This window comes from Bubalus bubalis, chromosome 18, assembly GCF_019923935.1.
Source record: "Bubalus bubalis isolate 160015118507 breed Murrah chromosome 18, NDDB_SH_1, whole genome shotgun sequence".
In the NCBI taxonomy this organism is placed as follows: Eukaryota; Metazoa; Chordata; class Mammalia; order Artiodactyla; family Bovidae; genus Bubalus; species Bubalus bubalis.
Window position 1 is genome coordinate 62,662,275 of NC_059174.1, and position 27,639 is coordinate 62,689,913.

Consider the following 27,639-nt stretch of genomic DNA (forward strand, 5'->3'; position numbering starts at 1 on the left):
TGAGGATAAATGAGAAAGGAATCCTTGCCTCACACCACACACACACAATCAATTATAGAAGTCTTAAGACCCAAAGTGGCTCAGATGATAACCTGCCCACAGTGCATGAGACCCAGGTTCAATCCCTGGGTCAGGAAGATCCCCTGGAGAAGGGAAGGGCTACCCATTCAAGTATTCTTGCCTAGGAAATCCCATTTCCAAAGACATTTCCTCTCTCTTGGCTCCCAAAACAGAGCCTGGAGGGCTATAGTCCATGGGGTCGCAAAGCACTGGACCTGACTGAGCAACTAACACTTTCACTAAGACCTAAACATGGAAGATGATACTGGTAAGATTTTAGAGAATACATTTATGACCAATATCTTTCTTATGATAATGAAAGATTTCTTTAAACAATCTTTGAGGTGGATTGAAAGTAGTAGACCAAGGGCCCAGAACTGATACCCCCAACAGACTATTTTCAGTCTGTGATAAGGCAAGTTGACATTGAGTGTCAGGTTTTCTGAATTTTTATGTCAACTTGAGAATGAGGCTTCTAAAGTTTATTTTAAGTCTTTATTAATAAATTCATTTTGTTTTACAGCGTATCAGTGTGCCACTGATGGAGACCAAAAAAAAAAAAAAAAAGGAAAACACTGGTTGACCACAACAGATAAGGAGAAGCACTGAAATAGACAGGAAAATCAGGAAATTCTACTTCCAAAAATCATGAGTGGGAAAAGAAATGTTTGCAACACTTTAATTATCAAAGGGGATAAAACGATAAATTCAAACAAATTAAGAAAAATTAACAAAAAATTTCAAAAAATAAAAAAGGGCACTCTGCAAGTATTCCTAACGCCTAATAAACACGAGTAGGGCTCAGTTTCTCTCTCATCAGGGGATCAATATGAAAAATCAGAGAAGTCGCCAGACAGCAGATGGGCAAACATCACAAAGGCTCACATCCTAAATGTCCCTGGGGATCAGCAGGAGCTCTGGGTGATCGAGGCTGGTCAAGTGTCCCCTGGGAAGTTCCTGCGGGTGGCACCCACCAAAGCCAAGCACACACCGGGAGCAGCAATTCCATGGCTGGCTTAGGAACCAGCTGAACTGCCCTCGTGCGCCCTAAATATAGTGGCGGGGACACTCAGAGCAGCGCGACCCCCGAGGGCCGCTTCTCGGTGAACACAAATGACCCCCTCCGCAGGCTGGATACACGGAGGTGCGTCTCTCCCGACAGTGACTAGCCGTTACTTGGTGATTGGCCAAGCTGCCAGGGTTTCTGCACGCCAGCGCAGGCCAAGGTCTTCAGGACTTTGCTCGGACAGACGACTCTATAAACTCAGAAACTGCTGGGGGCCGGAGTCGTTCTCATCCGCAGAGTCATCTCCCTTTTGGTACTCCGAGAACAAGACGGAGGGAGGTTCGTGGGAGGGTTCTTGGAGCGGGAAGAGGTCTGTGAAATCAAAGATGACAACAGAGTCTGGCCAGGAGTCCGAGGCGGCGCAGGGGTCCTGAACCCAGTCTGGAGTCGGGGCTGAAGTTGGACCTGGGGTCGAGGCTGGAGCTGCCATAGGGAAGTCATCCTGGGCGCCCTGTGCCAGGGCGCAGCTGGCCTGGCCTTGGCTAGGGACGCCGCCGGGCGCTGGTGCACTGAGCATGCTGGCGGGGCTGCGGAACCCCGGGCCCTCTGGGGGCGCAGAGACTTCAGCCGCGGCGGCAGGGATAGAGGCAGTCCTGGGAGCGGGGGCGTCGGGGACTCCTCCGTCGGTGGAAGCGCTGCGGGAACCCTGGCCAGGCCCCTGGGTCAATCGCTTCAGCCGAGCGTTTTTGGCCCGGCGGTTCTTGAACCACACCTGGGGAGACAGTGGGGCCGGGGAGGAGGCGTCAAAGGAGGGGCAGTGCGCATTTGAGGCCTCCGGGGGTGGGTGCGAGGCTGCCCTCCGTTGGAGCGGAAGCCGGCCTCGGTCCCCCCAGGCCCAATTAGAGGCTCCTGGAGTTTTCAAGAGGCCGCAGAGGAGACTGGAAGAGGGCGGGAGTGGCCAGCCTTGGTCATTCAGGAGCTCGAGCGCCAGGAAGGGGGTCTGCCAGAGGGGCTCCCTGGGTTCCCAGAGGCCCTGAGACCCGGACCCCAGGAGAGCCCTTGCTTCCTGAGTGACCCAGGGCCGCGCTCGGGCCCCTTGGACGTCGGAGGGGCGGAAAGCTGGCCCCCAGATGCGGTGCGTGGTAAGTGCCAAGGTGGGAGCTGGCCCTGGTATAGCTGTGGGTACAGTGGGTGGGGGTGGGATCTGACCTGCACTTTGTACTCCTCCAGGTTGAGCCTGGCCGCCAGGTCCTCGCGAGCCCGGTAGCTCGGGTACTGGTTGTTTACAAAGTGTTCCTCAAGTTCGCGTAACTGTTCTTTGTTGAACACCGTGCGCTGCCTCCCTGCAGGTCCTGAGAGCCATTGCGGGAGAAGGAGGGTCAGATGAAGCCCACCTCCAGATGGTCCCCAGCCCGCCTCCCCCGGCCTGGCTCAGGCCCTGGTGAGCGGACGAGGGGGCTCACGCTTGCCGGCAGAGGCCGGTGCAAGGTTAAGCGTGTGGCATCCGGCCCGGCTGCCCCTGGTGCCAGCCTGGCTCTCCTCCCACCCCAGCCCCCACACATCTCTGGGCCTCAGTGTCCACATCCTTGTGATGGGCCTGATCTCAGCCCCAGAGCCTCCAGCCTGCGAAGGCAGGCAGGACGGGCTCTCCTGGGCGCCAGGTCCCCCCACTATCCAAGGGCTGAAGCGACCCTGATGTTTGCAGGGGACCGCGGTGGGCTGGCTCTCTGTTCATCTCGTCCAGATAACGTAATTCCACCCCCCAGACTCTGCAGCATCCTCCCCACCACAGGAAGCCCTCTCGGACAGCTGGGCCTTCCTCTGGGTACCCAGGAGGCCTCCAGCCTCGGCCACGACCCCCAGCCTCTAGCCCAGGCCTTTCGCGCTGGCCCATACTTACCCATGGTAGACTGAGGTTCTTGGTTCCTCACTGCTGCTCTGCTCTCCACCTTTGGGGCTCTGCAGGAAGGTCTGAGGCCAGGGCCCTAGACCCCAGCTTTATATACTGTGCCCACCTTGACACACCCTACAGGATCCACCCTCTTTTGCCCCACCCCCTCGCAGGAGATGCAATTATCGATTAATCCTTTCATTGCTGAGCAATCACTGTTCACTGAGTCCTGTCCTGGGGGCTTCCAGGAAACCTCTGGGGTCCTGCCCCCTTTCCCGTGTAAGTGAATGAGCTGGGTTTCCACATCTGGCTCAGGAGCTTAGGTCCCTGGAGTCCAGCCCCTCCTGGACTCCACAGAGTCCATAGACCTGGGCCTAAACATCAGGTTGAACTCATGGCTTGTGCCAGGGTCTCCTGGGAATTCCTGGACACTCTTGCTCCTGGTCAGAGGAAAGCACAACTTAGGATGCCCATCCCCAGGGACTTTGATTATCAGCAGTGGGATGAAATTAAATAGGTGATCAATACAACATGAAACAGCAAAGAGATCTTGTTATTTATGTCACTGTGAACTGTCACTCGGGGTTGCATTTCACTATAAGTGGACATTTACCTGGCTTCCTTTTTGCCAACATTCTACCATAACTGGACATCTTTTCTGCTTCTTGGGCACCTGGAAACACACTGGTCACCAGGACAGTTGATGGCAGTATTGTCAACAGGGGAGAATCCAATAATTTCCTTGGTGTATAAGATGTGACCAGAGGCCATCTTCTGATGATTTCTTAAAGGAAATTAAGTGTACTTTGTTGATTAGATTGGCAAAGATTGAGAAGAGGGTCCTTGCCTGGGATTGGTAGGGGAAGATGTGGGTATCTGGCTTTCTCATGCTTTGGTAGTGTGGGTTGGTGTTTGGGATGGACTTGATGATATCTTGATGATATGTTGTTTAGTCTCTAAGTTGTGTCCAATTCTTTGTGACCCCATGCACTGTAGTCCACCAAGGCTCCTCTGTTCATGGAATTTCCCAGGCAAGAATACTGGAGTGGCCTGCCATTTCCTTCACCAGGGAATCTTTCCAACCCAAGGACTGAACCCAGGTCTCCTACATTGGCATGAAGATTCTTTACCATTGAGCCAGCAGGAAAGCCCAATACCTGCCAATACCCTTAGCCAGAGGTTATCAGGAAGATGCTGGGGGTGCCTCTGTTCTGGCCAGACAGCTGAGTAGGTGCTCCCATTCTCTTGTGGCCAGACCCTTATGGGGTCAGGGGTCAGAGGAGAGCATGGCTGACAAAGCTTACAGTCCAGAGTGCTGGAAATACATGGAGGATCAAATTCAAAATTAAGTAAAACATATAGACATCTTCAGGCTTCCTAGATGGTGCAGCAGTAAAGAACCTGCCTGCCAGTGCAGGAGATGCAAGAGACGTGGGTTTGATCCCTGGGTCAGGAAGATCCCCTGGAGGAGAGCATGGCAACCCACTCCAGGATTCTTGCCTGGAAAATTCTATGGACAGAGGAACCTGACAGGATACAGTCCCATAGAGTCACAAAGAGTCAGACACGACTGAGCCACTGAAGGTAGATGTCATTATTATAGGTCTTGCTCATTGTTTTGGTGGCTACTTTGGGTTGGATGTAGGGAAGTTTCATAGTCCACCAGCTAGCTCTTTCTCATCTAATATATTTTAATCCTCATAAATATGCCAGTGGAGAGCAGGAAAGTGAGGTCCTTGCCCTCAAAGGTTCTGCGATGCAGCATTTATCCAGCCAAGAAAAGCATGAATAGATGGAGAAACTCACTGATAGTCCCTTATGAAATGATATAATTTATTTATAATATTTATTTACTTGGCTATGCTGGGTCTTAGTTGCAGCATGCAAGATGGTCTTTGCTCATGCGGGATCTTTGGTCACAATGTGCAGAGTCTCTCTAATTGTGTTGCACAGGCTTCAGTAGTTGTGGCACTCAGACTTAGTCACCCTGAGGCGTGTGGGCTCTTACTTCCCTGACCAGGGATCGAACCCACATCCCGTGCATTGCAAGGCAGATTCTTGACCACTGGATCATCAGGAAAATACCAGAAGTATATAATTTAAAGTTGGAAACGTTGATGGCTGCATTACTCACAAGAGCCAAAAGTAGAAGCTAAATGGAAATGACCACGCATTGATGAAGGGATAAGCAAAACATCATACACTCACACAATGGAATACTGTTTAATCATAAGAAGGAATAAAGTACTGATAGAGACTACAACATGGAAGATCCGTGAGAGCATCACACTAAGTGAAAGAAGCCAGACCCCACAGGTCACGAATTGTATGATTCCAATCATAGGTGGTGGCTTAGTCGTTAAGTCGTGTCCAACTCTTGTGACCCCATGGACTTGCGAGCCTGCCTGGCTTCTCTGTCCATGGGATTCTCCAGGCAAGAATGCTGCAGTGGGTTGCCGTTTCCTTCTCCAGGCGATCTTCCCAACCCAGGGATAGAACTCTTGTCTCCTGCATTCCAGAGCAGAAAACCCCAGGGAGAAGACAGACTGGCCGTTTTCAGGAATTGGGGATGCTGGGGGGCAATTGGGGTTCCCCAGTGGTGGGTGTGGGGTTTCTATTTAAGGTGATGAAAAGTTCTAAAATGAATCATGGTGAGGGATACACAACTCTGTGAGTAAAGTGAAAACCATAAAATTGTATACTTTAAAAAGTTTTATTTAGTTAGTTTTAACTGTGCTGGGTCATCAATGTTATGCATAGGCTTTCTCTAGTTACTGCCAGCGGGGGCTACTCTTCCTTGCATGTCCTTTCTCACTGTGGTGACTTCTCTTGTTGCAGAGCACAGGCTCTTGAGCATGTGGGCTTCAGTAGTTTCAGCTCCGGGCTCTAAAGTGTGGGCTCAGTCGTTGTGGTGCACAGGCCTAGTTGTCCTGAGCGAGGCGTTTGAAATCTTCCTGGACCAGGGATTGAACCCGTGTCCCCTGCATGGCAGGCAAATTTTTAACCACTGGGCCACCAAAGAAGTCCCTAAATTATATACTTTAAAGCAGTGGTACCCAACGTTTTTGGCACCAGGGACCAGATTTGTGGAAGACAGTTCTTCCCCAGACTAGGGATGGAAGGCTGGTTTGCAGATGATTCAACTGCGTTACATTTATTGTGCACTTTATTTCTATCATTATTACATCAGCTCCACATCAGGCATTAGATCCTGGAGGTTGGGGATATCCTCTTTAAAGGGGTGAATTTTGTGTTATGTGAATACATACCAATAAAAATATACAAATGAATGTAATGCTAATTTCATTGCCCACTGGATTGATCAAGACAGCTGGGACACAGGAGGAGGAATTTGGCTTTCTCTCCCTGCTGATGGGACATATGCTGGTAAACAATTTTTGGAGGTGTTGAAGACAGAATTGGTAATATTTGATAAGGATCAAATGAGTGCAGTACCCACTGGCTCAGTAGTTTTTATCCTAAGAGATTTCTTCTGGGAGAATTCTTGACTACTGTGAACAAGCATGAATATATTTGCTTGAACTATCAGTCAGCTGAGTTGATTGGATTAATTCATGTCCGGAATAAGAAAATGATTAAACAATTCATAACAACTTCAGAAATGCTAATTAACAGTTAAAGGGAAGGAGGGGTAGAACTTTGAATAGCAATTGATGATTTTCAGTGTAGTTTTTGCTCTGTTTACCTGATGTGTCTTCTTTCTGCTGAAATAGATATGTCTGGAACACATCTTGTTAGACTTTTTATTTTTGCTCCCAAATCCAGTCTAGAAAACTTGAGGTTTATGACTAATGAAGTGTTGCATGATTGAATGAAGGTACAGTTTCTGACATGGTTCAGTTCAGTCGCTCAGTAGTGTCCAACTCTTTGCAACCCCATGGACTGCAGCACACCAGCCCTCCCTGTCCATCACCAATTCCTGGAGATTACTCAAACTCATGTCCATCGAGTCGGTGATGCCATTCAACCATCTCATCCTCTGTTATCCCCTTCTCCTCCTTCCTTCAATCTTTCCCAGCATCAGGGTCTTTTCCAATTATTTAATTCTTCGCATCAGGTGGCCAAACTATTGAGTTTCTGCTTCAACATCAGTCCTTCCAATGAATATTCAGGGCTGATCTCCTTTAGGATGGGCTGGTTGGATCTCCTTGCAGTCCAAGGGATTCTCAAGAGTCTTCTCCAACACCACAGTTCAAAAGCATCAATTCTTCTGTGCTCAGCTTTCTTTATAGTCCAACTCTCACATCCATACATGACTACTGGAAAAACCATAGCCTTGACTAGATGGACGTTTGTTGACAAAGTAATGTCTCTGCTTTTGAATATGCTATCTAGGTTGGTCATAACTTTCCTTCCAAGGAGTAAACGTCTTTTAATTTCATGGCTGCAGTCACCATCTGCAGTGATTTGGGAACCCAGAAAAATAAAGTCAGCCACTGTTTCCACTGTTTCCCCATCTATTTCCCATGAAGTGATGGGACCAGATGCCATGATCTTCATTTTCTGAATGTTGAGCTTTAAGCCAACTTTTTCACTCTCCACTTTCACTTTCATCAAGAGGCTTTTTAGTTCCTCTTCACTTTCTGCCATAAGGGTAGTGTTATCTGCATATCTGAAGTTATTGATATTTCTCCCAGCAATCTTGATTCCAGCTTTTGCTTCCTCCAGCCCAGTGTTTCCCATGATGTACATGGCATAAAAGTTAAATAAGCAGGGTGACAATATACAGCCTTGATGTACTCCTTTTCCCATTTGGAACCAGTCTGTTGTTCCATATCCAGTTCTAATTGTTGCTTCATGACCTGCATATAGGTTTCTCAAGAGGCAGGTCAGGTGGTCTGGTATGCCCATCTCTTTCAGAATTTTCCACAGTTTATTGTGATCCACACAGTCAAAGGCTTTGGCATAGTCAATAAAGCAAAAATAGATGTTTTTCTGGAACTCTCTTGCTTTTTCCATGATCCAGCGGATCTTGCCAATTTGATCTCTGTTCCCTCTGCCTTTTCTAAAACCAGCTTGAACTTCTAGAAGTTCATGGTTCACGTATTGCTGACGCCTGGCTTGGAGAATTTTGAGCATTACTTTACTAGCGTGTGAGATGAGTGCAATTGTGCGGTAGTTTGAGTATTCTTTGGCATTGCTTTTGTTTGAGATTGGAATGAAAACTGATCTTTTCAAGTCCTGTGGCCACTGCTGAGTTTTCCAATTTTGCTGGCATATTGAGTGCAGCACTTTGACAGCATCATCTTTCAGGATTTGAAATAGCTCAACTGGAATTCCATCACCTCCACTAGCTTTGTTCTTAGTGATGCTTCCTAAGGCCCATTTGACTTCACATTCCAGGATGTCTGGCTCTAGGTAGTGATCACACCATTGTGGTTATCTGGATCGTGAAGATCTCTCTTGTACAGTTCTTCTGTGTATTCTTGCCACCTCTTCTTAATATCTTCTGCTTCTGTTAGGTCCATGCCATTTCTGTCCTTTATTGAACCCATCTTTGCATGAAATATTCCCTTGGTATCTCTAATTTTCTTGAAGAGATCTCTAGTCTTTCCCATTCTATTGTTTTCCTCTATTTCTTTGCATTGATCGCTGAGGAAGGCTTTCTTATCTCTCCTTGCTATTCTTTGGAACTCTGCATTCAGATGCTTATATCTTTCCTTTTCTCCTTTGCTTCTTGCTTCTTTTCTTTTCACAGCCCTTTGTAAGGCCTCCTCCAACAGCCATTTTGATTTTTTGTATTTCTTTTTCTTGGGGATGGTCTTGATTCCTGTCTCCTGTACAGTGACACGAACCTCTGTCCATGACATTACATGGAAGTAATGTCAAAAAATGAACAAAGTCAGACACATTGTTCATTTCTGAGGATGTATACATTCAACAAGCAAAAGATCTATAGCATACATCTATAATATATTTAAATTAACAACAAAACATGGGGCAAAAATGAATTACCCAGGGACCATGGCAGATTTTGGGCTTCCCTGGTGGTTTAGTGGTAAAGAATCCACCTGCCAGTGTGGAGATGCAGGAGATGTGGGTTCCATCCCTGGGTTGGGGAAGATCCCCTGGAGGAGGAAGTGGCAGCCCACTCCAGTATTCTTGCCTGGGAAATCCCATGGACAGAGGAGCCTGGTGTGCTGCAGTCCACAGGGCTGCAAAGCATTAGACATGACAGAGAGACTGAGCACACAGGCATGGGGAATGTTAAATGTTCATCTTCTCTCTTTCTTATTGCTTAGTTATTATTATTTTTTTTAATTTGAAAGCAGGAAAACAAGAAAAATGCCTGGTTCTGGATCCTGTTGGATCATGTGGGTGCCCTGTCCTCTGTTCTTCTGACCTGATTCATCCCAGGGCCGGATGGAAATCCAGAGGGCAGAGCCCACCCAGGGACAACTGGAGAGGGATGTAGGGAGAGAGCAAGAGTTCCTGAGAACTCCTCCTTGGACTTCCCAGGCTGCTGTCCAATTCCTAGATTCAGATGGATAGAGAGGTTGCCTGTGGCCCAGAATCTGCTTGGGCAAAAGAGAAGGAGCTGGGAAGAGAGTTGGTAGAACTATGTGCTAAGAGGAAAAAATTAGTTTATTCATTTTGATTCAATCAGAATGAGAAACAATGGCTGTCTCTCCATCCATCTGTTCCTTGACTCCTTCTGCAGCCCTCTCCCTGGCAAGCCCAGACTGGTTGTTCCATCTCTGCCTCCAGCCTCAAGGATGTTCATGGACAGGGAGACTCCCTGTTCTCTCCTCAATGAGAGGCATCACTCCGCATAAGGGATGAAAAAGAGAAAGCTGGATTTTGAAGACAACACTGGGGAGAAGGAGATAAGATGGGAACAGAGAATTGGATCTCTGCTTTCTGGAACCTCTGGCCTGTCTTTCCATCATTGGGCTTCCACTTTGTGTCTCCAGACACTGTTCTCTACCTCCATCTTCATTCTTGAAATACAGTCCATCCCCCATTTTGTGTGTGTGTGTGTGTGTGTGTGTGTGTTGCAGATTCCATATTTGCCAATTTGCCAAACTCATGTCCATTGAGTCAGTGATACCACCCAACTCTCTCATCCTCAGTCACACCCTTCTCCTCTTACCCTCAATCTTTTCCAGCATCAGAGTGTTTTTCAATGAGTCAGCTCTTCATATCACGTGGTCAAAGTGTTGGAGCTTCAGCATCAGTCTTTCCAATCAATATTCAGGGTTGATTTCCTTTAAGATTGACTGGTTTGATCTTCTTGTCCAAGGGACTCTCAAGAGTCTTCTCCAGCACCACAGTTCAAAAGCATCAATTCTTTAGTGCTCAGCCTTCTTTATGTCCAACTCTCACACCAACACACGACTGCTGGAAAAACCATAGCTGTGACAAGGACCTTTGTCACCAAAGTGATGTCCCTGCCTTCTAATACACTCTATGTTTGTCGTAGTTTTTCTTCCAAGGAGCAGACATCTTTTAATTTCATGGCTGCAGTCACCACCCACAGTGATTTTGGAGCCCAAGAAAATGAAATTTGTCACTGAGGCTCTTTAGTTCCTCTTTGCTTTCTGCCATTAGGGTGGTGCCATCTGCATATCTGAGATTATTGATATTTCTCCCAGCAGTCTTGATTCCAGCTTATGCTTCATCCAGCCCAGCATTTCACATAACATACTCTGCATAGAAGTTAAATAAGCAGGGTGACAATATACAGCCTTGATGTCCTCCTTTCCAAATCAGGAACCAATCCATTGTTCCATGTCTGGTTGTAACTGTTGCTTCTTGAGCTGCATACAGGTTTCTCAGGAGGCAGATAAGGTAGTCAGATATTGCCCTCTCTTTAAGAATTTTCCACAGTTTGTTGTGAGCCACACAGTCAAAGGCTTTAGCTTAGCCAGTGAAGGAGATTCCCTTGGTGCCATTGACTCTCAGGCTCCTGGAAATCAGCACCACAGACAGAGGTGAAGAGGCCACCTTCACTCTGCCCTGCACACTGTGGGGCTGGTTCCCTTGGTGCCCTTGACTCTCAGGCTCCAGGAATCAGCACCACGGACGGAGGCAAGGAGGCCACCGCCTCTTCTCTCCCTGCCCAGCTGGGTGGCTTCCCCTTCACGCAATTCTTCTCACTCTGAGCAGCCAGTAGGGACCAGTGAGCTCAGTTATACTTGGGACCTGAAGCCCCCTCCCTTCATCCCCACACCCTAGACCCTGTGGGAAGCAACCTGTAAAGGTTTAGTGGGGAAGGGGGAGCAGGAGGTCGCTCAGGGCCAGGAAAACTCCATCTCCTCTAGGCTAGGAGGACTCAGTTACTCAGCAGATGTGGAGCTCGCACATGTGGGTGGGGTTTGCAGGCCCCAGCTGCTCCCTGGAACAAGGACAGAAGGAGGGTGTGGGGGTGTGTCTGGGTCTTCATGCTGCTTTTAGCTCCACGTCTTCCCTCAAAGCCCAGAGCGTTCCCCTCTTCAGTCCCCTCTCTGCACACCTAGCACTGCCTGGACCCTGGGGAGGGAGTATGTGGAGTAGACGCAGAGGGATCCCCTTGTATTATCCATCCCTCTGTGAGGTGGGGTCACCTGTGGCTGATATCCCCATGTCTCCCTTCTTTGCAAGCATCCCAGAGCTCCCCAGGGGCAGGGCTGACCTGTGGGTCTGACTCCTCAGTGGGTATGGGCAGGGGTCTCCTCACCTGAGGCCTGGAGCTCCAGGGGGTCGCTGGGGAGCAACAGCAGGTGTGGAGCACTGTTGTGTGAGTTGTAGCACCTGTAGGTCCCACTGTGGGCTGAGGTCACAGCACTCAGGGTGAAGTTGGCCTGAACGGGTGGAGCCAGGTTCTGCAGACGAAGGTGCTGGGGAGGAGAGAGCGGCCCCTCTTTGGACAGATGGAAGGTGTCTGACCAGACCTCAGAGCTACTGCAGGGTCACATCCTCTCCCTGGGGCACTGAGGCCCCTGGGCGGGTGGAAAGGGAGGGCTTCCTGTGCATTCTTGGGGGAAGACAGAGGTGATGTGTAGAGAGCCCCTCCCCATACCCCAGACCCTGAGCTGAGGGCCCTTCCAGCTCCTCTAGGTCTGTCTGTGTGGGTCTCCTTAATCTTTGTGCCTCTCACTCCTGTTTTCATGTTCCCTCCCTAGACCCCTGCCCCACCTGAGCCTCTGCTCCAGGACGCTCTCCCTGGACCCGTCACCACCAGGGCTGACCCTGGGTCCAGTGCCCTGAGCAGACAGTCGGGACCTGGGCCAGGACAGGGGTACCTCACCTGTGATCAGGATGCCCAGGGGGGCGCTGGGGGCCGACCACCCATAGGAGAGGTTGTGTCCACTGTAGCATCTGTACCAGCCCCCGTGGGTGCTGGAGAAGGAAATGGCAACCCACTCCAGTATTCTTGCCTGGACAAGTCCATGGACAGCAGAGCCTGGTCAACTACAGTCCATGGGGTCACAAAGAGTCCAATATGGCTGTGTGACTAACACTTTTACTTAATACTTTCCGTGGGTGCTGTTCACATGGCCCAGGGGGAAGTCAGGCTCTTCTGACCTTCTAGATGGAGGGGAGGGCTGAGCCCTTCGTCCTTGGTCAGAGCAAATCTGCCAAAGCCGGCCTCTGAGCAACACCAGAGGGTCATATTGTCTCCAGGGAGCATGAGCAAGCCAGGCTTGGGGGAGAGAGAGGGCACCCTGTACACTCCTGGGGGGAGGGGCTGTGTCAAAGGGGGACCTCCAGCCCACTGACCCTGGGTGTGGGTTGGGAGAAGAGGGGTCCACCTGAGCCCACACTCTGCTCCTCTGCCCATGAGGAGGCTCCCACAGTGGGAGGGACCCCACCCTCCATCTTACCTGTCAGCACCAGGGGCAGGGGGTTGCTCCTCTCTGACCAGCCATTCCTACTCTGACATGCACACTGACACTGCCCACTAGTGCTCGAGCTCCTGGCCTGATGGAGAAGCTGGCCTTGTTACTGGAGTCCTGTGGGGGCCGAGTAACCAGAGGGCTGGTTGGGTGGAAGCAGGAGGTCTGGTGGGGACTCACCTGGTTGTACCTGGTCCCACTGCTCCCAACACAGCCCTGGAAGAGAGTTTCCTGCTAGCACCCATCCTCCACCACACACTGTAGGTGCTCCAGCTCTGGTGTGGGCCCCTGCATACTGCGGTCAGATATGCGGTTGAGTGCATCCCCCTTCCCCTGGAACGTCTTTCCCCTTTAAGACTTCTGTGTCCTGGGGTCTCTCAGGACCCAGGCTTGAGGACAGTGAGGGTCTGTGTTGTGGCACTGCCTCTCATGGTCCCCACTCTTTCCGTACAGTTCAGTTTCAGTTGCTCAGTCATGTCCAACTCTTTGCAACCCCATGAACTGAAGCACACCAGCCCTCCCTGTCCATCACCAACTGTCAGACTTTAACCAAACTCATGTCCATTGAGTCGGTGATGCCATCCAACCACCTCATCCTCTGTTTACCCCTTCTCCTCCTGCCCTCAGGCTTTCACAACATCAGGGTCTTTTCCAATAAGTCAGCTCTTCACATCAGGTGGCCAAAGTATTGGAGTTTCAGCCTCAGCATCAGTCCTTCCAATGAACACCCAGGACTGATCTCCTTTAGGATGGGCTGGTTGGATCTCCTTGCAGTCCAAGGGATTCTCAAGAGTCTTCTCCAACACCACAGTTCAAAAGCATCAATTCTTCTGTGCTCAGCTTTCTTTATAGTCCAATTCTCACATCCATACATGACTACTGGAAAAACCATAGCCTTGACCAAACAGACCTTTGTTGACAAAGTAATGTCTCTGCTTTTGAATATGCTCTCTAGGTTGGTCATAACTTTCCTTCCAAAGAGTAAGCATCTTTTAATTTCATGGCTGAAGTCACCATCTGCAGTTATTTTGGAGCCCAGAAAAATAAAGTCAGCCACTGTTTCCACTGTCTCCCCATCTATTTGCCATGAAGTGATGGGACCAGATGCCATGATCTTAGTTTTCTGAATGTTGAGCTTTAAGCCAACTTTTTCACTCTCTTCCACTTCCATCAAGAGGCTCTTTAGTTCTTCTTCAATTTCTGCCATAAGAGTGGTGTTATCTGCATATCCGAGGTTATTGATATTTCTCCCAGCAATCTTGTTCTAGCTTTTGCTTCCTCCAGCCCAGCATAGAAGTTAAATAAGCAGGGTGACAGTATACAGCCTTGACATACTCCTTTTCCTATTTGGAACCAGTCTGTCGTTCCATGTCCAGTTCTAACTGTTGCTTCATGACCTGCATATAGGTTTCTCAAGAGGCAGGTCAGGTGGTCTGGTATGCCCATCTCTTTCAGAATTTTCCACAGTTTATTGTGATCCACACAGTCAAAGACTTTGGCATAGTCAATAAAGCAAAAATAGATGTTTTTCTGGAACTCTCTTGCTTTTTCAATGATCCAGCAGATCTTGCCAATTTGATCTCTGTTCCCTCTGCCTTTTCTAAAACAAGCTTGAACTTCTGGAAGTTCATGGTTCATGTATTGCTGAAGCCTGGCTTGGAGAATTTTGAGCATTACTTTACTAGCGTGTGAGATGAGTGCAATTGTGTGGTAGTTTGAGCATTCTTTGGCATTGCCTTTCTTTGGGATTGGAATGAAAACTGACCTATTCCAGTCCTGTGGCCACTGCTGTGTTTTCCAAATTTGCTGGCATATTGAGTGCAGTACTTTCACAACATCATCTTTCAGGATTAGAAATAGCTCAACTGGAATTCCATCACTTCCACTAGCTTTGTTCATAGTGATGCTTTCTAAGGTCCACTTGACTTCACATTCCATGATGTCTGGCTCTAGGTGAGTGATCACACCATTGTGATTATCTGGGTCGTGAAGATCTTTTTTGTACAGTTCTTCTGTGTATTCTTGCCACCTCATCTTAAGATCTTTTGCTTCTGTTAGGTCCATACCATTTCTGTCCTTTATTGAGCCCATCTTTGCATGAAATATTCCCTTGGTATCTCTAATTTTCTTGAAGAGATCTCTAGTCTTTCCCATTCTATTATTTTCCTCTATTTCTTTTCACTGATCACTGAGGAAGGCTTTCTTATCTCTCCTTGCTATTCTTTGGAACTCTGTATTCAAATGGATATATCTTTCCTTTTCTCCTTTGCTTTTCACTTCTCTTCTTTTCACAGCTATTTGTAAGGCCTCCCCAGACAGCCATTTTGATTTTTTGTATTTCTTTTTCTTGGGGATGGTCTTGATCCCTGTCTCCTGTACAACGTCACGAACCTCTGTCCATAGTTTTTCAGGCACTCTATCAGATCTAATCCCTTGAATCTATTTGTCACTTCCACTGTATAATTGTAAGGGATTTGATTTATATCATGCCTGAATGCTCTGGTGGTTTTCCCTACTTTCTTCTTTTTAAGTCTGAATTTGGCAATAAGGAATTCATGATCTGAGCCACAGTCAGCTCTTGGTCTTATTTTTGCTGACTGTATAGAGCTTCTCCATCTTTGGCTGCAAAGAATATATAATCAATCTGATTTTGGTGTTGGCCATTTGGTGATGTCCATGTGTAGAGTCTTCTCTTGTGTTGTTGAAGAGGGTGTTTGCTAAGACCAGTGCATTCTCTTGGCAAAACTCTATTAGCCTTTGCCCTGCTTCGTTCTGTACTCCAGGGCAAAATTTGCCTGTTACTCCATGTGTTTCTTGACTTCCTACTTTTGCATTCCAGTCCCCTATAATGAAAGGGACATCTTTTGGGGGGTGTTAGTTTTAAAAGTTCTTGTAGGTCTTCATAGAACCATTCAACTTCAGCTTCTTCAGCATTCCTGGTCAGGGCATATACTTGAATTACTGTGATATTGAATGATTTGCCTCAGTCTTTAGATGACTTAAAAAGCCCACAGACCTAGAAGGACAGACAGACACATGGGGTGTGTGACAAGGTTCAGCCTCTGTGTTACAAGTTCCTCATCGGTGGCCTCACAGGAAGAAAAACAGCCCCAGCCCCACCCAGGGCCAGACTCCACCCTCCCTGCAGGATGGTGCCCAGCAGACAGCAGGCTCTGGAACTTTCCAGAACTTATATGAGTCTCACCACATCCCACACACTCTGCCTACACCTCGCGCCAAATCCAAACCAAAAGAGTGACAGAGGGCTGAGATGCAGGGCAGGGCCCAGGAGCAGCCCTAATTTGATTCTAATTGTTTAATTTTCTTTCTTTCTTTCTTTCTTTCTTTTTTTTTTTTTTTTGCTGTAAAAAGCTTTATTGTTTCCATTTGGTCCAAAGCTTGGGAGAGGGCTCCAAGGTGGTCTACAAGCTGCCTCATGGCTGCAGAGAGGCTTCAGGAAGAAGCCGTGACACCAGAGGGTCTCCTCAAAGACCACTGAGATGAGATGGGAAATGTCCATTTTTCCCAGCACCACTTACTGAAAATATTGTTTTGTCTCTATTGTATATCCTTGCCTCCTTTGTTGAAGATTTTTTTGACCACAGGTGTGTGGCTTTATTTCTAGACTCACTGTTTTGTCCCAGCGACACGTCTGTTTTTGTGCCAATACCATGCTGTTTTGATTAGTGTAGCCTTGTAGTATTGTATCAAGTCCAGGAGAGTTATGCCTCCTGCTTTTTCCTCAGCATTGCTTTGGCAATTTTGAGTCTTTTGTTGTTCCATATAAGTTTTATCATTATTTGTTCTAGTTCTGTTTTTTAAAATGCCATGGGTAACTGGATAGAGATTGCATTATATCTCTAGATTACTTGGGGTTATATGGCTGTTTTAACTACATTAATTCTTCCAATTCAAGAGTAAGGGATATCTTTCCATTTCTTTGAATCATCTTCAATTTCCTTTATTAATGTTTTATAGTTCTCAATGTAGTCTTTCACCTCTTTTGTCAGATTTATTCTTACATATTTTATTATTATTATGCAATCTTTAAAGGGGTTGATTTTTTATTTTCTCTTTCTGATATTTCATTGTTAATGTAAAGAAATGCAACAGATTTCTGTATGTTAGTCTTGTATCCTAATACCTCTTTGAATTCATTTATCAGTTCTAGTATTTTTGTTTGGAGTCTTCAGGGTTTTCATGATATATAAAGTATCATGTCTTCTGCATGTAATGATATATAAATCCCAGCCATAGCAATTAGATGAGAAAAAGAAATAAAAGATATCCAAATTGGGAAGAGACTTCCAATGCTATGTTGAATAAAAGTGGTGGTCATCCTTGACTTGTTCCAGGGTTTAGTGGGAATATTTTTGGGTTTTCATCATTGAGTATTACATTGGTTGTGGTTTGTCATAAATAATTTCCCCCTCTATACCCCTTTGGAAAGAGTTTTTATCATGAATGGATGTTGAATTTTATAAACTGCTTTTTCTGCATCTGTTGAGATGATCATGTGGTTTTTGTCTTTTGTTGTTGTAGTATAGCATTTTGATTTGTGTATATTAAACCATTCTTCTGACCCTGAAATGAATCCAACTTGATCACGGTGTATGATCCTTTTAATGTGTTGTTGGATTCAGTTTGCTAATATTTTGTTGAGGGGTTTTGCATCTATATTCATCAATGATAGAAGTGAGGTGAAAGTCACTCAGTCGTGTCTGACTCTTTGCAATCCCATGGACTATATAGTCTATATAATTCTCCAGGCCAGAATACTGCAGTGGGTAGCTTTGGCCTGTGATTTTTCTTTTTTGGTCCTAGCTTTTTCTAGTTTTGGTTTCAAGGTGACAGTGGCTTCATAGAATGACTTTGGGGTGTGTCCTCCTCTTGAACTTCTGAAAGAGTTTAAGAAGTATCGGTATTATAAATTCTTCTTTGCTTGGTAGAATTCCTCTATGAAGCTATCCAGTTCTGGACTTTTGTTTGCAAGGAGTTTTTATTTTTAATATGATAGAGTCTATTTCACTTCTAGTGACCAGCCTTTTCATATTACCCATGTCTTCTTGATTGAGTTTTGGCAGGCTGTATGTCTCTAGAGACTTGTCTACTTCTTCTAGGTTGTCCAATTTGTTTTTCTTAATATTCTCTTATGAATTTTTGTATTTCTGTGGTATCAATTGTTATTTCTCTTCTCTCATTTCTTACTTTGTTTATTTGGGTCCCTTGTTGTCACCTTTTGAATTTGATGTGATGGAATACGCTCCTATGGTTTTATTTCACTTATTCACCATCATACTTGAAAATTGAACTGTGTTACTGTAGAAGTTTAACTTTGTGAATTTTTCTGTCATATAAAATTTTGTCATATATATACATATATATATATGTATAATCATTCATTTTTGGTGGGACTGATTTCTGTAATTTTTTTCTAATGTGAGCAATCCATCTGTCTGTCCATATGCTCCTGCTCGTACACTCATGGTTATGCAGACATTTTCCTCTAGGTTATACAACTGTGGACCAGACCTGGGTCTCTTCCTTTCAACTAGTAATTGTTATTGACTCTCCAAACTGACTGGAGTAATTAGTACACCTCCCAGTGATGTGCCAGGATTCAGCATACTCAGCATTTTCTCCTACAGTTGTTTTCTCTTCCCTCATTTTATCTTTCCCTCTCTTATAGATGAACTAGGATATTTTGGCATCTGGTTTAATGGAAACTGGAGCAAAAAGTGGAAATTATCTAACCATGATGTTTAATATAAAGGACACATCTGTACACGTGGGGGTCATCAGTGAGGGGCCGACTGGATCAGACTCGCTTCTTGGGGAAAGTCAGTCTGCTCCTTACTTCCCAGCCTGCCTTCAGCACATTCACCTGAGCACCTTGAGGTTGGCCACAAAGAGAGTGTTTACACTGAAGAAACAGACAAAAACCACAAATCTGGGCTTTTTACAAAGTGGATATATTGCTAACACCATTTACCAGCACAACACCTGACTCACTTCAAACGACAACGTGTTTGTTCACACTGATGGTGTCTGCAGAAACAACACCAGGTGCCATCTGACGAGGAGAGAGGGGCTTGAGGGGTTCAGAGGGGGATTCAGGGAAGAGTTTAGTATCTATCTGTTCCAAACGGGGCCCCACTTCCACCCATTTATTCAGTTACTTAAACGACGTTCTGTTTCTGAGAAGGGATGGAGGTCATTGCGCACACCAGAGACGGCGGGCATTAACAATGAGGCTCACGTCCTCCATGAGAGTGGACAGAGCCTGCAGGCGTGCAGCATGAAGACCCGCCCCTGCCATGTGGGATGCACCTCCGGCTGGTGGTGAGAGGAGCCGGGAGTCGGGGCGTCCTCCCCAGGAGGGAGTGGGCCCCCGTGAACAGAGGCCGAGCCCCCCGGGGACACCCGGGCCTCCTCCCGCCCAGCAGCGCATCCCTCCCCTGGGGTCTCTGCAGACAGTGCACGCAGCACACGCCGCAGAGGCTCTTCCAGAAGCTCCCGGGCCGGAAGCTTGTGTCCTGGGCTCCGGCACTCCGGGCGGTGTGGGGCCCCCGTGCTCAGCTCTGGGCCACGTCTCTGGCTCCTCTGCAGTCGTGCCAAGCCTGGCAGAGCAGGACCCCTGGGAGCAGCAGGACCAAGGCCGCGAGGCCCATCCGGATGAGATTCTGCACCGTGTAGTCTGGGGTAAGGGCACACAGGTCAGTGCAGGCCCGTCATTCCCGAACCTGGGCATGGGCCCAGGGCACCTGCCTCCCGGGAGATGATGTGGCCCCCAGCCCAGCCCTGTAACAGACTTTGTCTTACTCACCACTCTTGGAGTCTGACTTGTTTTGTGGTGGGCTGATACTGTCAGGGGCTCCTGAGAAGCATAAAGTGAGTGGTGTGGGTGAGGAGTTGGGGAGACCCCTCTCTTGGTTCTGTGTCTCCCTGTGGTGCCCTATCCCCATGTGTGCTCATTTTGACTGTCTCAGGCATTTTTGAGGACAGGACTCTGAGCTCAGACAGGACAGCATCTGGCCCCTCACCTGAGACCACAAGCTCGAGGGGGTCACTAGCGTGTGACATCTCTGGCCATCATGGACCCACCACCCCCTACCTCACTGACTGCTCTGGGGGCCTGCCCCCTGGGAGAAAGGAGCTGATCCTCAGAGCTCCTGGGGGTCAGGACAGGGGCTGCCCTCCCCCAGGCTGGGCCCTAGCATCACCCCCTGCATGACCCCCACCCTTCATCCACGTCTCATTCCTGGGAGCCCCACGGTCTCCCGGGACACCAACTGAGCCAGGGCCTGTATGCTTGCTCCCTTGGGGGCCGTGGGCTCTGCTAGCCCCTCTCTTGTGCTGCTTTCTGGGCAAGGGGCCATGAAGTCTGGAGACCAGAAGAGGGTGGGGACTGAGGGCTCTGGCCTTGAGTCCTGCTAGTTGACCCCGAGGCCTGTGTAGCTCAGCTCCATCACCAGGAGCGGGTCTGGACACCCTGGATGAGAACAAGGACGGGCAGGGAAGGGAGGCCTCTGGCTCTTTCCATCCCCTTCAGAGTTGATCCCTGCCTTCTGTGACCCCCCACTCCCACTCAGCCCAGAGGTCCCCTGGGAACAGGGCCCTGGCCTGACCTGGAGGACACAGTGGACCATGGCTGAGCCCTCACCTGAGACCTGGAGCTCCAGGGGGTCGCTGGGGATTGACAGCAGGTGGGGGGCGGTGCTGTGTGAGCTGTAGCACCTGTAGGTCCCACTGTGGGCCGAGGTCACAGCACGCAGGGTGAAGTTGGCCTGAATGGGTGGAGCCGGGTTCTGCAGATGAAGGTGCTGGGGAGCAGTGAGCGACCCCTCCTTGGACAGATGGAAGGTGTCTGACTGGACCTCAGAGTGACACTGCAGGGTCACGTCCTCTCCCTGGGGCACTGAGGCCCCCGGGCGGGCAGAGAGGGAGGGTTTCCTGTGCATTCCTGGGGGAGGACAGAGGTGAAGTGTAGAGAGCCCCACCCCACACCCTGGACCCTGAGCTGAGGGTCTCCCTGTGAGCCCTCCCAGCTCCTCTCAGCTCATCTGTGTGCGTCTCCTTAATCTCCGTGCCTCTCATTCCTGTTTTCACGTTCCCTCCCTAGACCCCTGCCCCACGTGGGCCTCTGCTCCAGCACCCTCTCCCTGGACCCATCACCACCAGGGCTGACCCTGGGTCCAGCGCCCTGAGCAGACAGTCGGGACCTGGGCCAGGACAGGGGCGCCTCACCCGTGATCAGGATGTCCAGGGGGGCGCTGGGGGCCGACCACGCATAGGAGTTGTGTCCGCTGTAGCATCTGTACTGGCCCCCGTGGGCGCGGCTCACATGGCCCAGAGGGAAGTCGGGGCTCTGCTGCCCTTCTAGACGGAGGGGCGGGCTGAGCCCCTCGTCCTTGGTCAGAGCGAAGCTGCCAAAGCCAGCCTCTGAGTGACACTGGAGGGTCAGGTTGCTCTGGGGAGCACGAGCGAGCCAGGCTGGGCAGACAGGGAGGGTGCCCTGGACAGGCCTGCAGACAGGGCACAGAGGCACAGGGCTGCACACCAGCCCTGCTCCCAGGGCTGCAGAGAGAGCTCTCCCTGCTCCCTCCCAAGGCTCCCGCCCATGTCCTGCCCCAGGAACCCAGTGTCCCTGCCCCTGTCTCTCCCAGGGCTCATGAGGCATAAGGCTTAGGTCAGGGGTCTGTCTAGGAAATAGACGGGCCTGGGGACCTCACCTGTGACCTGGAGATGCAGAGGTTCACTGGGGCGTGACCACAGATAGGGCTGGGTGCTGGGAGCATCATAGCATCTGTAGGTCCCCCCGTGGGAGGTGGTTACGGGGCCCACAGGGAACACAGCCTGTTCCTGCCCATGGTTCCCATAGTTCTTCGACACCTTGTGTCGGATCGGGTCAGTGCCTCCCTCCTTCAGCAGATGCAGAGAGCCCGCTGCATACTGTGAACTGCACGTGAGGGACACGCTGCCTCCTGCGGCCACCACAGGGCTGGGCTGGGTGGACAGGGAGGGCGCCCTGTACACTCCTGGGGGCGAGGGGCTGTGTTAAAGGGGGACCTCCAGCCCAGTGACCCCAGCAGTGGGCTGGGAGGGAGGGGGTCCACTGAGCCCACACTCTGCTCCTCTGCCCGTGAGGAGGCTCCCATGGGAGGGACCCAGGGACCCACCCCTCCCTCTTACCTGTTATCACCAGGGGCAGGGGATCACTGTGCTCTGACAAGCAGTTTCTGCTCTGATATGCACACTGATACTGCCCAGCATCACTTGAGCTCGCGTATTCAAAGTGGAACCAGGCCTTGTTCCTGGAGCCCTGAGGGGCCTTAGCCTCCCAGTATACAGAGCCCCTCTCTCTATGCAGATGGTAGACATCAGCCAGCAGAGACCCCTGACACCAAATGGTCACTGGGCTCCCCTGGGTGACCAGGGTGCCTGGGTCAGCCCAGATGGAGGGTTTGGGGAGAACCTCTGGAAAGGAATCAGACCCAAAAAGTCAGGGCGCCTTCTCCCCCAGGTTCCCCAGCTGTCACCCAGGCCCCTCCCAGATGGGCCACCAGCAGCCTCGACCCACTGTGCTCCCCAGTGACCAGTGGTGGTGGGTGGAAGCAGGAGGTCTTGGGGCTCACCTGGTTGTCCCTGGTCCCCCAGGCCCCAGCACATCCCTGGAAGAGAGTTCCCTGTGAGCACCCAGCCCCACCACATGTCCTGGACACTCCAGGTCTGCTCTGCACCCTGAGGGCTGGGGTCAGATCCGGGCTGAGGACATTCCCCTCTCGCCCAAGGAAGTCTGTCCCCATGGAACCTCCTGCGTCCTGGGGCCTCTCAAGGACCAGATGTGGGAGGAGAGGAGTTTCCACCCCCTCCCTTCTCGGAAGCTCACCAAGGCAGAGAAGGGTGGTGAAGGTGAGGGTCGTGGCACTGCCTCTCATGGTCCCCAGTGGAACAGGTGACTTACAGAGACCTCAGAGCCCGCAGGACAGACAGACGCACTGGGCGTGAAGGTCCAGGCTTGGTGGCGCGTCTTGGGTTCCTTCCAGAAAGAGGAAGAGCCCCACCCTGCTCACTCTGCTCGCCCTGCCCAGTGGAGCCCAGCAGACAGCAGGCTCAGGAGCCTTCCAGAGCACATGGGAGTCTCACCAGACCCCACCCCAAAACCCAGAGAGTAACATGGTCCCTAGACAGGAGGCTGAGATGCAGGGTGGGGCCTAGCTCAACATTGGTTGCATTTTTTTTTTTTTTTTGAAAAGGCTTTATTGTTTCCATTTGGTCCAAGGCTTGGAAGATGGCTCCATAGTGGTTAACAAGCTGCCTCTTGGTTGCAAAGAGAAGCTTCCCGGAGGACGCTCTGACCCCAAAGGGGCTCCTCATAAGCCGATGGGCTCCAGAGGCTCCTAGCGGCGCTTTGGAGGCTGAAACTTTGCAGGAGAAAGCCATCCAGCCCCAGTGGGGACCAGCTGGCCTGCAGCGCTGGTCAGGTAGGCACCCACCATCGTGATGAATTTCACCCACTTGTCCAGGACATGGCTGCAGGAAGTCACAGAGCTGGAGTCGGATGGGGAGGACCCGGGGCCTGCGGGTCCATGAAGGCCTGTCTCGGGTTCTTTGTGAGCAGGGCAGCCCCACAGCGTTTGGGGTCTGACCCCCTCGTCCTGCCCTGGACGGACATCCTGGAAGTGCTGGCTCGGCAGTTTCATGGAGCTTGGTGCTCCCCCGCCCTGGCTCCCCGTTCCTCCCCGTCCACCGGGAGATGGCCCGCCCTCCAGAGCCGCCTGGTCCTAGTGGATGGAGAAGCCCAGAGAGAGGTCGGGGTGGGAGGCGGAGGCTGCATGTGGATCGGGCGGCCAGGAGTAAGTCTCAAGATACTGGGAGCTCACGGGTGGTCAGCGACAAGGAGCCGAGCTCTGCAAATGGGGTTGGCTGGTCCTGGGAGCCGAGGACATCTGGTTGGTTCCAAGGTTGCCACTGGAAAAATGGTTGGAGGGTGGTCGGAGGCTGAAGGAAGGGGCATCCCTGGGCCTGTTCTGTCCAAGCACGGTGGAAGGAGAGACACGTTCTAGGTGCTGCTTGGTTCCAATTCTGATTCTGCTTTTCATGGAAACGGTGTGACCTTGAGTCACTTCCCTTTTCTGAGACTCTGAAAATGCAAAGTTCCTCCCTCCCTCCCTTCCTGTCTTCCTTCCTTCCACCATCCAGGCCGTCAGCCAGTGTTTACTGAGCAGTTACTATATCCAGACATGAGATTCTTTGGTGAAAGTGACCAGTTCCTTCCCTGGACTCGGGGGGGTTCTGATGATGATAACCGACAGGGTGCACATTTAGACAGTGAATACGGTGGCTCTGGTTTCAGTCAGTTGTAGAGAAGGGGAACCACAGAGGGCAGCGAGACCCAGTAACTGGTGGAGGTCCAGGAAGCTAGTGATGGCGAGTGGGGGCTTCCTGGAGGAGAGACCCAGACTGCTAGCGGGAGCACAGGAGTGGCGAGGGGCCGGGAAGGGGGAGTGGGTTTTCCTAAGAACTAGAGTCATCCAGATGCTGTGCCCTGGTCACACAGGGGCTCATGCTCCCTGCAAGTGTGCCAGGATTGTATCCCTGAGGCAGTAGGCTCATTTTCAGGGACGGAAGGTGTGAACACACAGCTGTTACTGAGCCGGTCACCATCCTGTAGGGACTGGACTTTGGGAGGATGGTGATGGTAATAAACATACAGCGCCAGTGTCAAGTCGACCAGTAGGTGATGAGCGGATCAGTATCTAGGAGGTTTATGGGGTTTTCTCACGTAAGCCATCCACAAATCCTACAGCAAAATATATGCACAGTTAAATGGGATGAGTCAGGAAGACTTGCTTGTCATTATCAGGGCTTAGAAGAAGTCTTGTCAGAAATCAACTGATCATGTGTATAGGTTTATATGTTGGCATTCCAAGCATCAGTATGTCTCTTCTCAAGCCAGCACCACTCTGTTTTGATTCCTGGAACTTTGTAGTAAGTGTTGAAATCACAAAGGGTGCAGTTTCCAACTTTGTTCTTACTTTTCAAGGTTGCTTGGCTTGACTTCAGAGAAATGACTTCCTTTTTTCTGCAAAGATGCCCTTTGGGATTCAGATAGGGATTGAGTTAATTCTGCAGGATGCCTTGAGAGTATTGTCCTCTTTACAACATTAATCTTCCACCCTACCATCCTGGAGTGTCTTCTCATTAATCCAGCTCTTTTCAGATGTTCCTCATGAGATGAAAAAACTAGTGTGTAATTATTGCACCTCCTTCGATAAAGTCATTCCTGTGTATATTTCTCTTTTGGAGGCTGTTAATTTTCACCTAAATGAGTATGTTGAACCTGGCAGCCTCACTTCCTGGGGACGTGACTTTTGGGAAATGGGGTCTTTGCAGTGTCATCGCGTAGAGATCGTACTGCAGGGGGAGGGTCCTCGTGTAATATTTTAGGTGCTCCAGTTGGATTAATTGAAGAGGAACATGGAGAGGCATGCTGAAGACATCAGAGAGGCACCAGGAGCTGCAGCCACGTGGAGTGGAGGAGAATGAGGAGAGGTTCTGCCCCAAACCAGGGGGTGCCTTGGCCAACAGACCCTGGAAAGAGGCAGTCAGGATTGTCCCTAGAACCGCCAAGGGACACCCTAATGCTGGGCTTCTCCTGAACTGTGATCAAATACACGCCTGTTGTCCTAATCCTCCCAGATTGTGGCAATGTCCCCCTGGCCTTTGGACACTAGTGCAAGGTGGAAGAGTATTGTGCTGGCAAGACAGGGCTCTGAGGTCAGCAGACTGGGCTCATTCCTGGACCTGCCCCGCTCTGTAGCTCTGAGCCTGCTGCCTGTTCTCCGAACCTCAGCTTCCTCAAGTGAACACATGGGTGATGGTAGTCACGTCTTCCTGAAGCTTATGAGGGGGACCAGATTGTCCCCTGCCTTGAAAATGTCACACAACTGCAGGTCTCTTTGGTGTCTGGAGGAGATCACACATTGCCGTGGGATATTTCCCCAGGGATCCTGGGAAACTCAGCAACACGATCCGGTCCTGGTCCCTACAGTACTTCTAGGGGACAGAGTTTGATGGGATCTGTGGTGGTGGTGGGGGACGCGGGCCCCTGTCCAGCCTGAGGACAGAAGCAGAGAGCGGGGGAGTGGGCTCGGGGGCCCTGCCCTGTCTGCGCCACCTCCAGTGACACTTTCTGTTGGGGCACTGGCTGTGCCCGTGCTTCAGGGACTGGGGCGGCTGTCCTATTCGGGAGGCTCAGGGTGCCTGGTGCTGCTGGAGCTCGGCGCGCCCCTCCTTCCCCGGCCTGAGTCGTCACCTGCTCTGCTGTACTGCATGTCATCCGAGGCCCCATTTCCCCCTGGGCAGCAGCTCATTGTCTGGCTGGACTCAGTGATGCCAATCGGGCAGCCGAGGCCATGGTGTGTGGAAACACACTGAGAGTGTGTGGAGTGTTTGCTGTGACTGCTGGACAGCCACTTTGCTGTGAATCGGCCCCTACGCAGGGGTTGGCTTTCCCCAGCCTGCTTCAGCCCCGCCTCACTCAGGGGTGAGAACCTAGGGAGGGTGATGGAGCAAAGGGACGGCTCATCAGTAAGGAGCCGCAGACAGGAGTCAGTACCCGTGTGTCAGAAGGGACAGGACCTCATTCCAGCAACCCCTGAGCTTCCCTCTGACACAGCCCCCGCCCCCTCCCCCGTGTGTGAGGACCAGGAGGTCATGTGGGAGCTTTCCATCCTCTAGTCCTAAGATTCGGCAAAGTTCTGCCTCCCCAAGTAACGCGTTTTGTCCCTTTTTGCCCGTGTGAAGTCGCTTCAGTCATGTCTGACTCTTTGCGACCTGATGGACCATAACCTGCCAGGCCCTGCTGTCCATGGGATTTCACAGACAAGAGTACTGGAGTGGCTGCCACGCCGTCATCTGTCTCCTTTTGACTTTTATGCAATGGAGATCCTCGTGCACACACTTACAGCTTTTCTTCACTCATTAAGTAACGTGCCTGAAAGTTGGTCTGGATTACAGTGGCAATTCAACTTTTCTCTCATATAGAAGTCTGTTGCAGGGCTTCCCTGGCAGTCCAGTGCTTAAGAATCCACCTTCCGATGCAGGCAACGTGGATTCCATCCCTGGTCAGGGAACTAAGATCCCACGTGCCAAGGGGCAATTTAAACCCGTGTGCTGTGACTACTGAAGCTCGCGCTCCCTGGAGCCTGCCCACCACAACTAGGGTCTGCAGTGAAAGATCCCACATGAGGCAACGAGATCTCACATGCTGCGACTGGAACCTGACACAGCCAAATAGATCAATAAAATATTTTTTTAATGAAATTTTAAAGCTCCATTGCATGTATACACCAAAGCATTCATGTTTGTGAGGTTGTTTTCTGTGATCTGTCTGTTATGAGCGACCCTCTGTCCTTACTCTCCTGCGTGTGTACTGCTGGTTATGGACAATTTCCCCCTCAGTTACATAAGTCTGGGTGGGGGCTGTGTGTCTCTCCTTTTTAACTGATGGTTGTTATTTCCTCCCCAGATTACTGACACAATTTGCACTCCAAGCTGTAAGGCATTGGAGCCAAAGTGCTCCGTGTTTTATCCCGCAATTGGTACTTGCGTTGTTTTCTCTTTCCCTCTCGTCAAATGGACTAAGGTTTTGGCATCTGATTTCGTGGAAAGTGGGGCTTGAAATTGACATAGAAATGATCTAACCGTGCTGTGTAATGCAAAGGACACATCTGTGCGCCATCGGTGGGGGCTGGCTGGATCAGACTCGCTCCTGTGGGAAAGTCAGCCTGCTCCTTCCTTCCCACCCTGCCTTCAGCAGGTTCACCCTGGCTCCTTGA

At 50.2% G+C, this 27,639-nt stretch overlaps 2 protein-coding genes across 5 annotated transcripts; both read right to left on the reverse strand.

The window, feature by feature from the left end:
* Positions 1 to 725: 725 nt before the first annotated feature.
* Positions 726 to 16,469, reverse strand: LOC102401649 (homeobox protein prophet of Pit-1-like). Its single transcript, XM_045163235.1, has 4 exons — positions 16,428 to 16,469; positions 11,638 to 11,782; positions 2,276 to 2,418; positions 726 to 1,838 (listed from the first exon to the last, which is right to left on the reverse strand). Exons 1-4 carry the CDS (start codon positions 16,467 to 16,469, stop codon positions 1,317 to 1,319), a joined length of 852 nt encoding a protein of 283 aa, XP_045019170.1. The 3' UTR covers positions 726 to 1,316.
* Positions 16,470 to 18,607: 2,138 nt separating this feature from the next.
* LOC102401331 (leukocyte immunoglobulin-like receptor subfamily A member 2) lies at positions 18,608 to 27,539 on the reverse strand. 4 transcript variants are annotated; one of them, XM_045163578.1, is made up of 6 exons: positions 22,686 to 27,105; positions 22,432 to 22,467; positions 21,989 to 22,273; positions 20,460 to 20,759; positions 19,623 to 19,673; positions 18,608 to 19,493 (listed from the first exon to the last, which is right to left on the reverse strand). In XM_045163578.1, exons 1-6 carry the CDS (start codon positions 22,732 to 22,734, stop codon positions 19,372 to 19,374), a joined length of 843 nt encoding a protein of 280 aa, XP_045019513.1. In that variant the 5' UTR covers positions 22,735 to 27,105; the 3' UTR covers positions 18,608 to 19,371. The 4 variants fall into 4 exon arrangements, 3 of the variants coding, with proteins under 3 accessions (XP_045019513.1, XP_045019514.1, XP_045019515.1); XR_006640285.1 differs by lacking the exons at positions 18,608 to 19,493; positions 19,623 to 19,673 and adding exons at positions 21,044 to 21,321; positions 21,529 to 21,834 and having other exon boundaries at positions 20,558 to 20,759; positions 22,686 to 27,539; XM_045163579.1 differs by lacking the exon at positions 22,432 to 22,467 and having other exon boundaries at positions 18,609 to 19,493; positions 22,686 to 27,104.
* Positions 27,540 to 27,639: the final 100 nt, after the last annotated feature.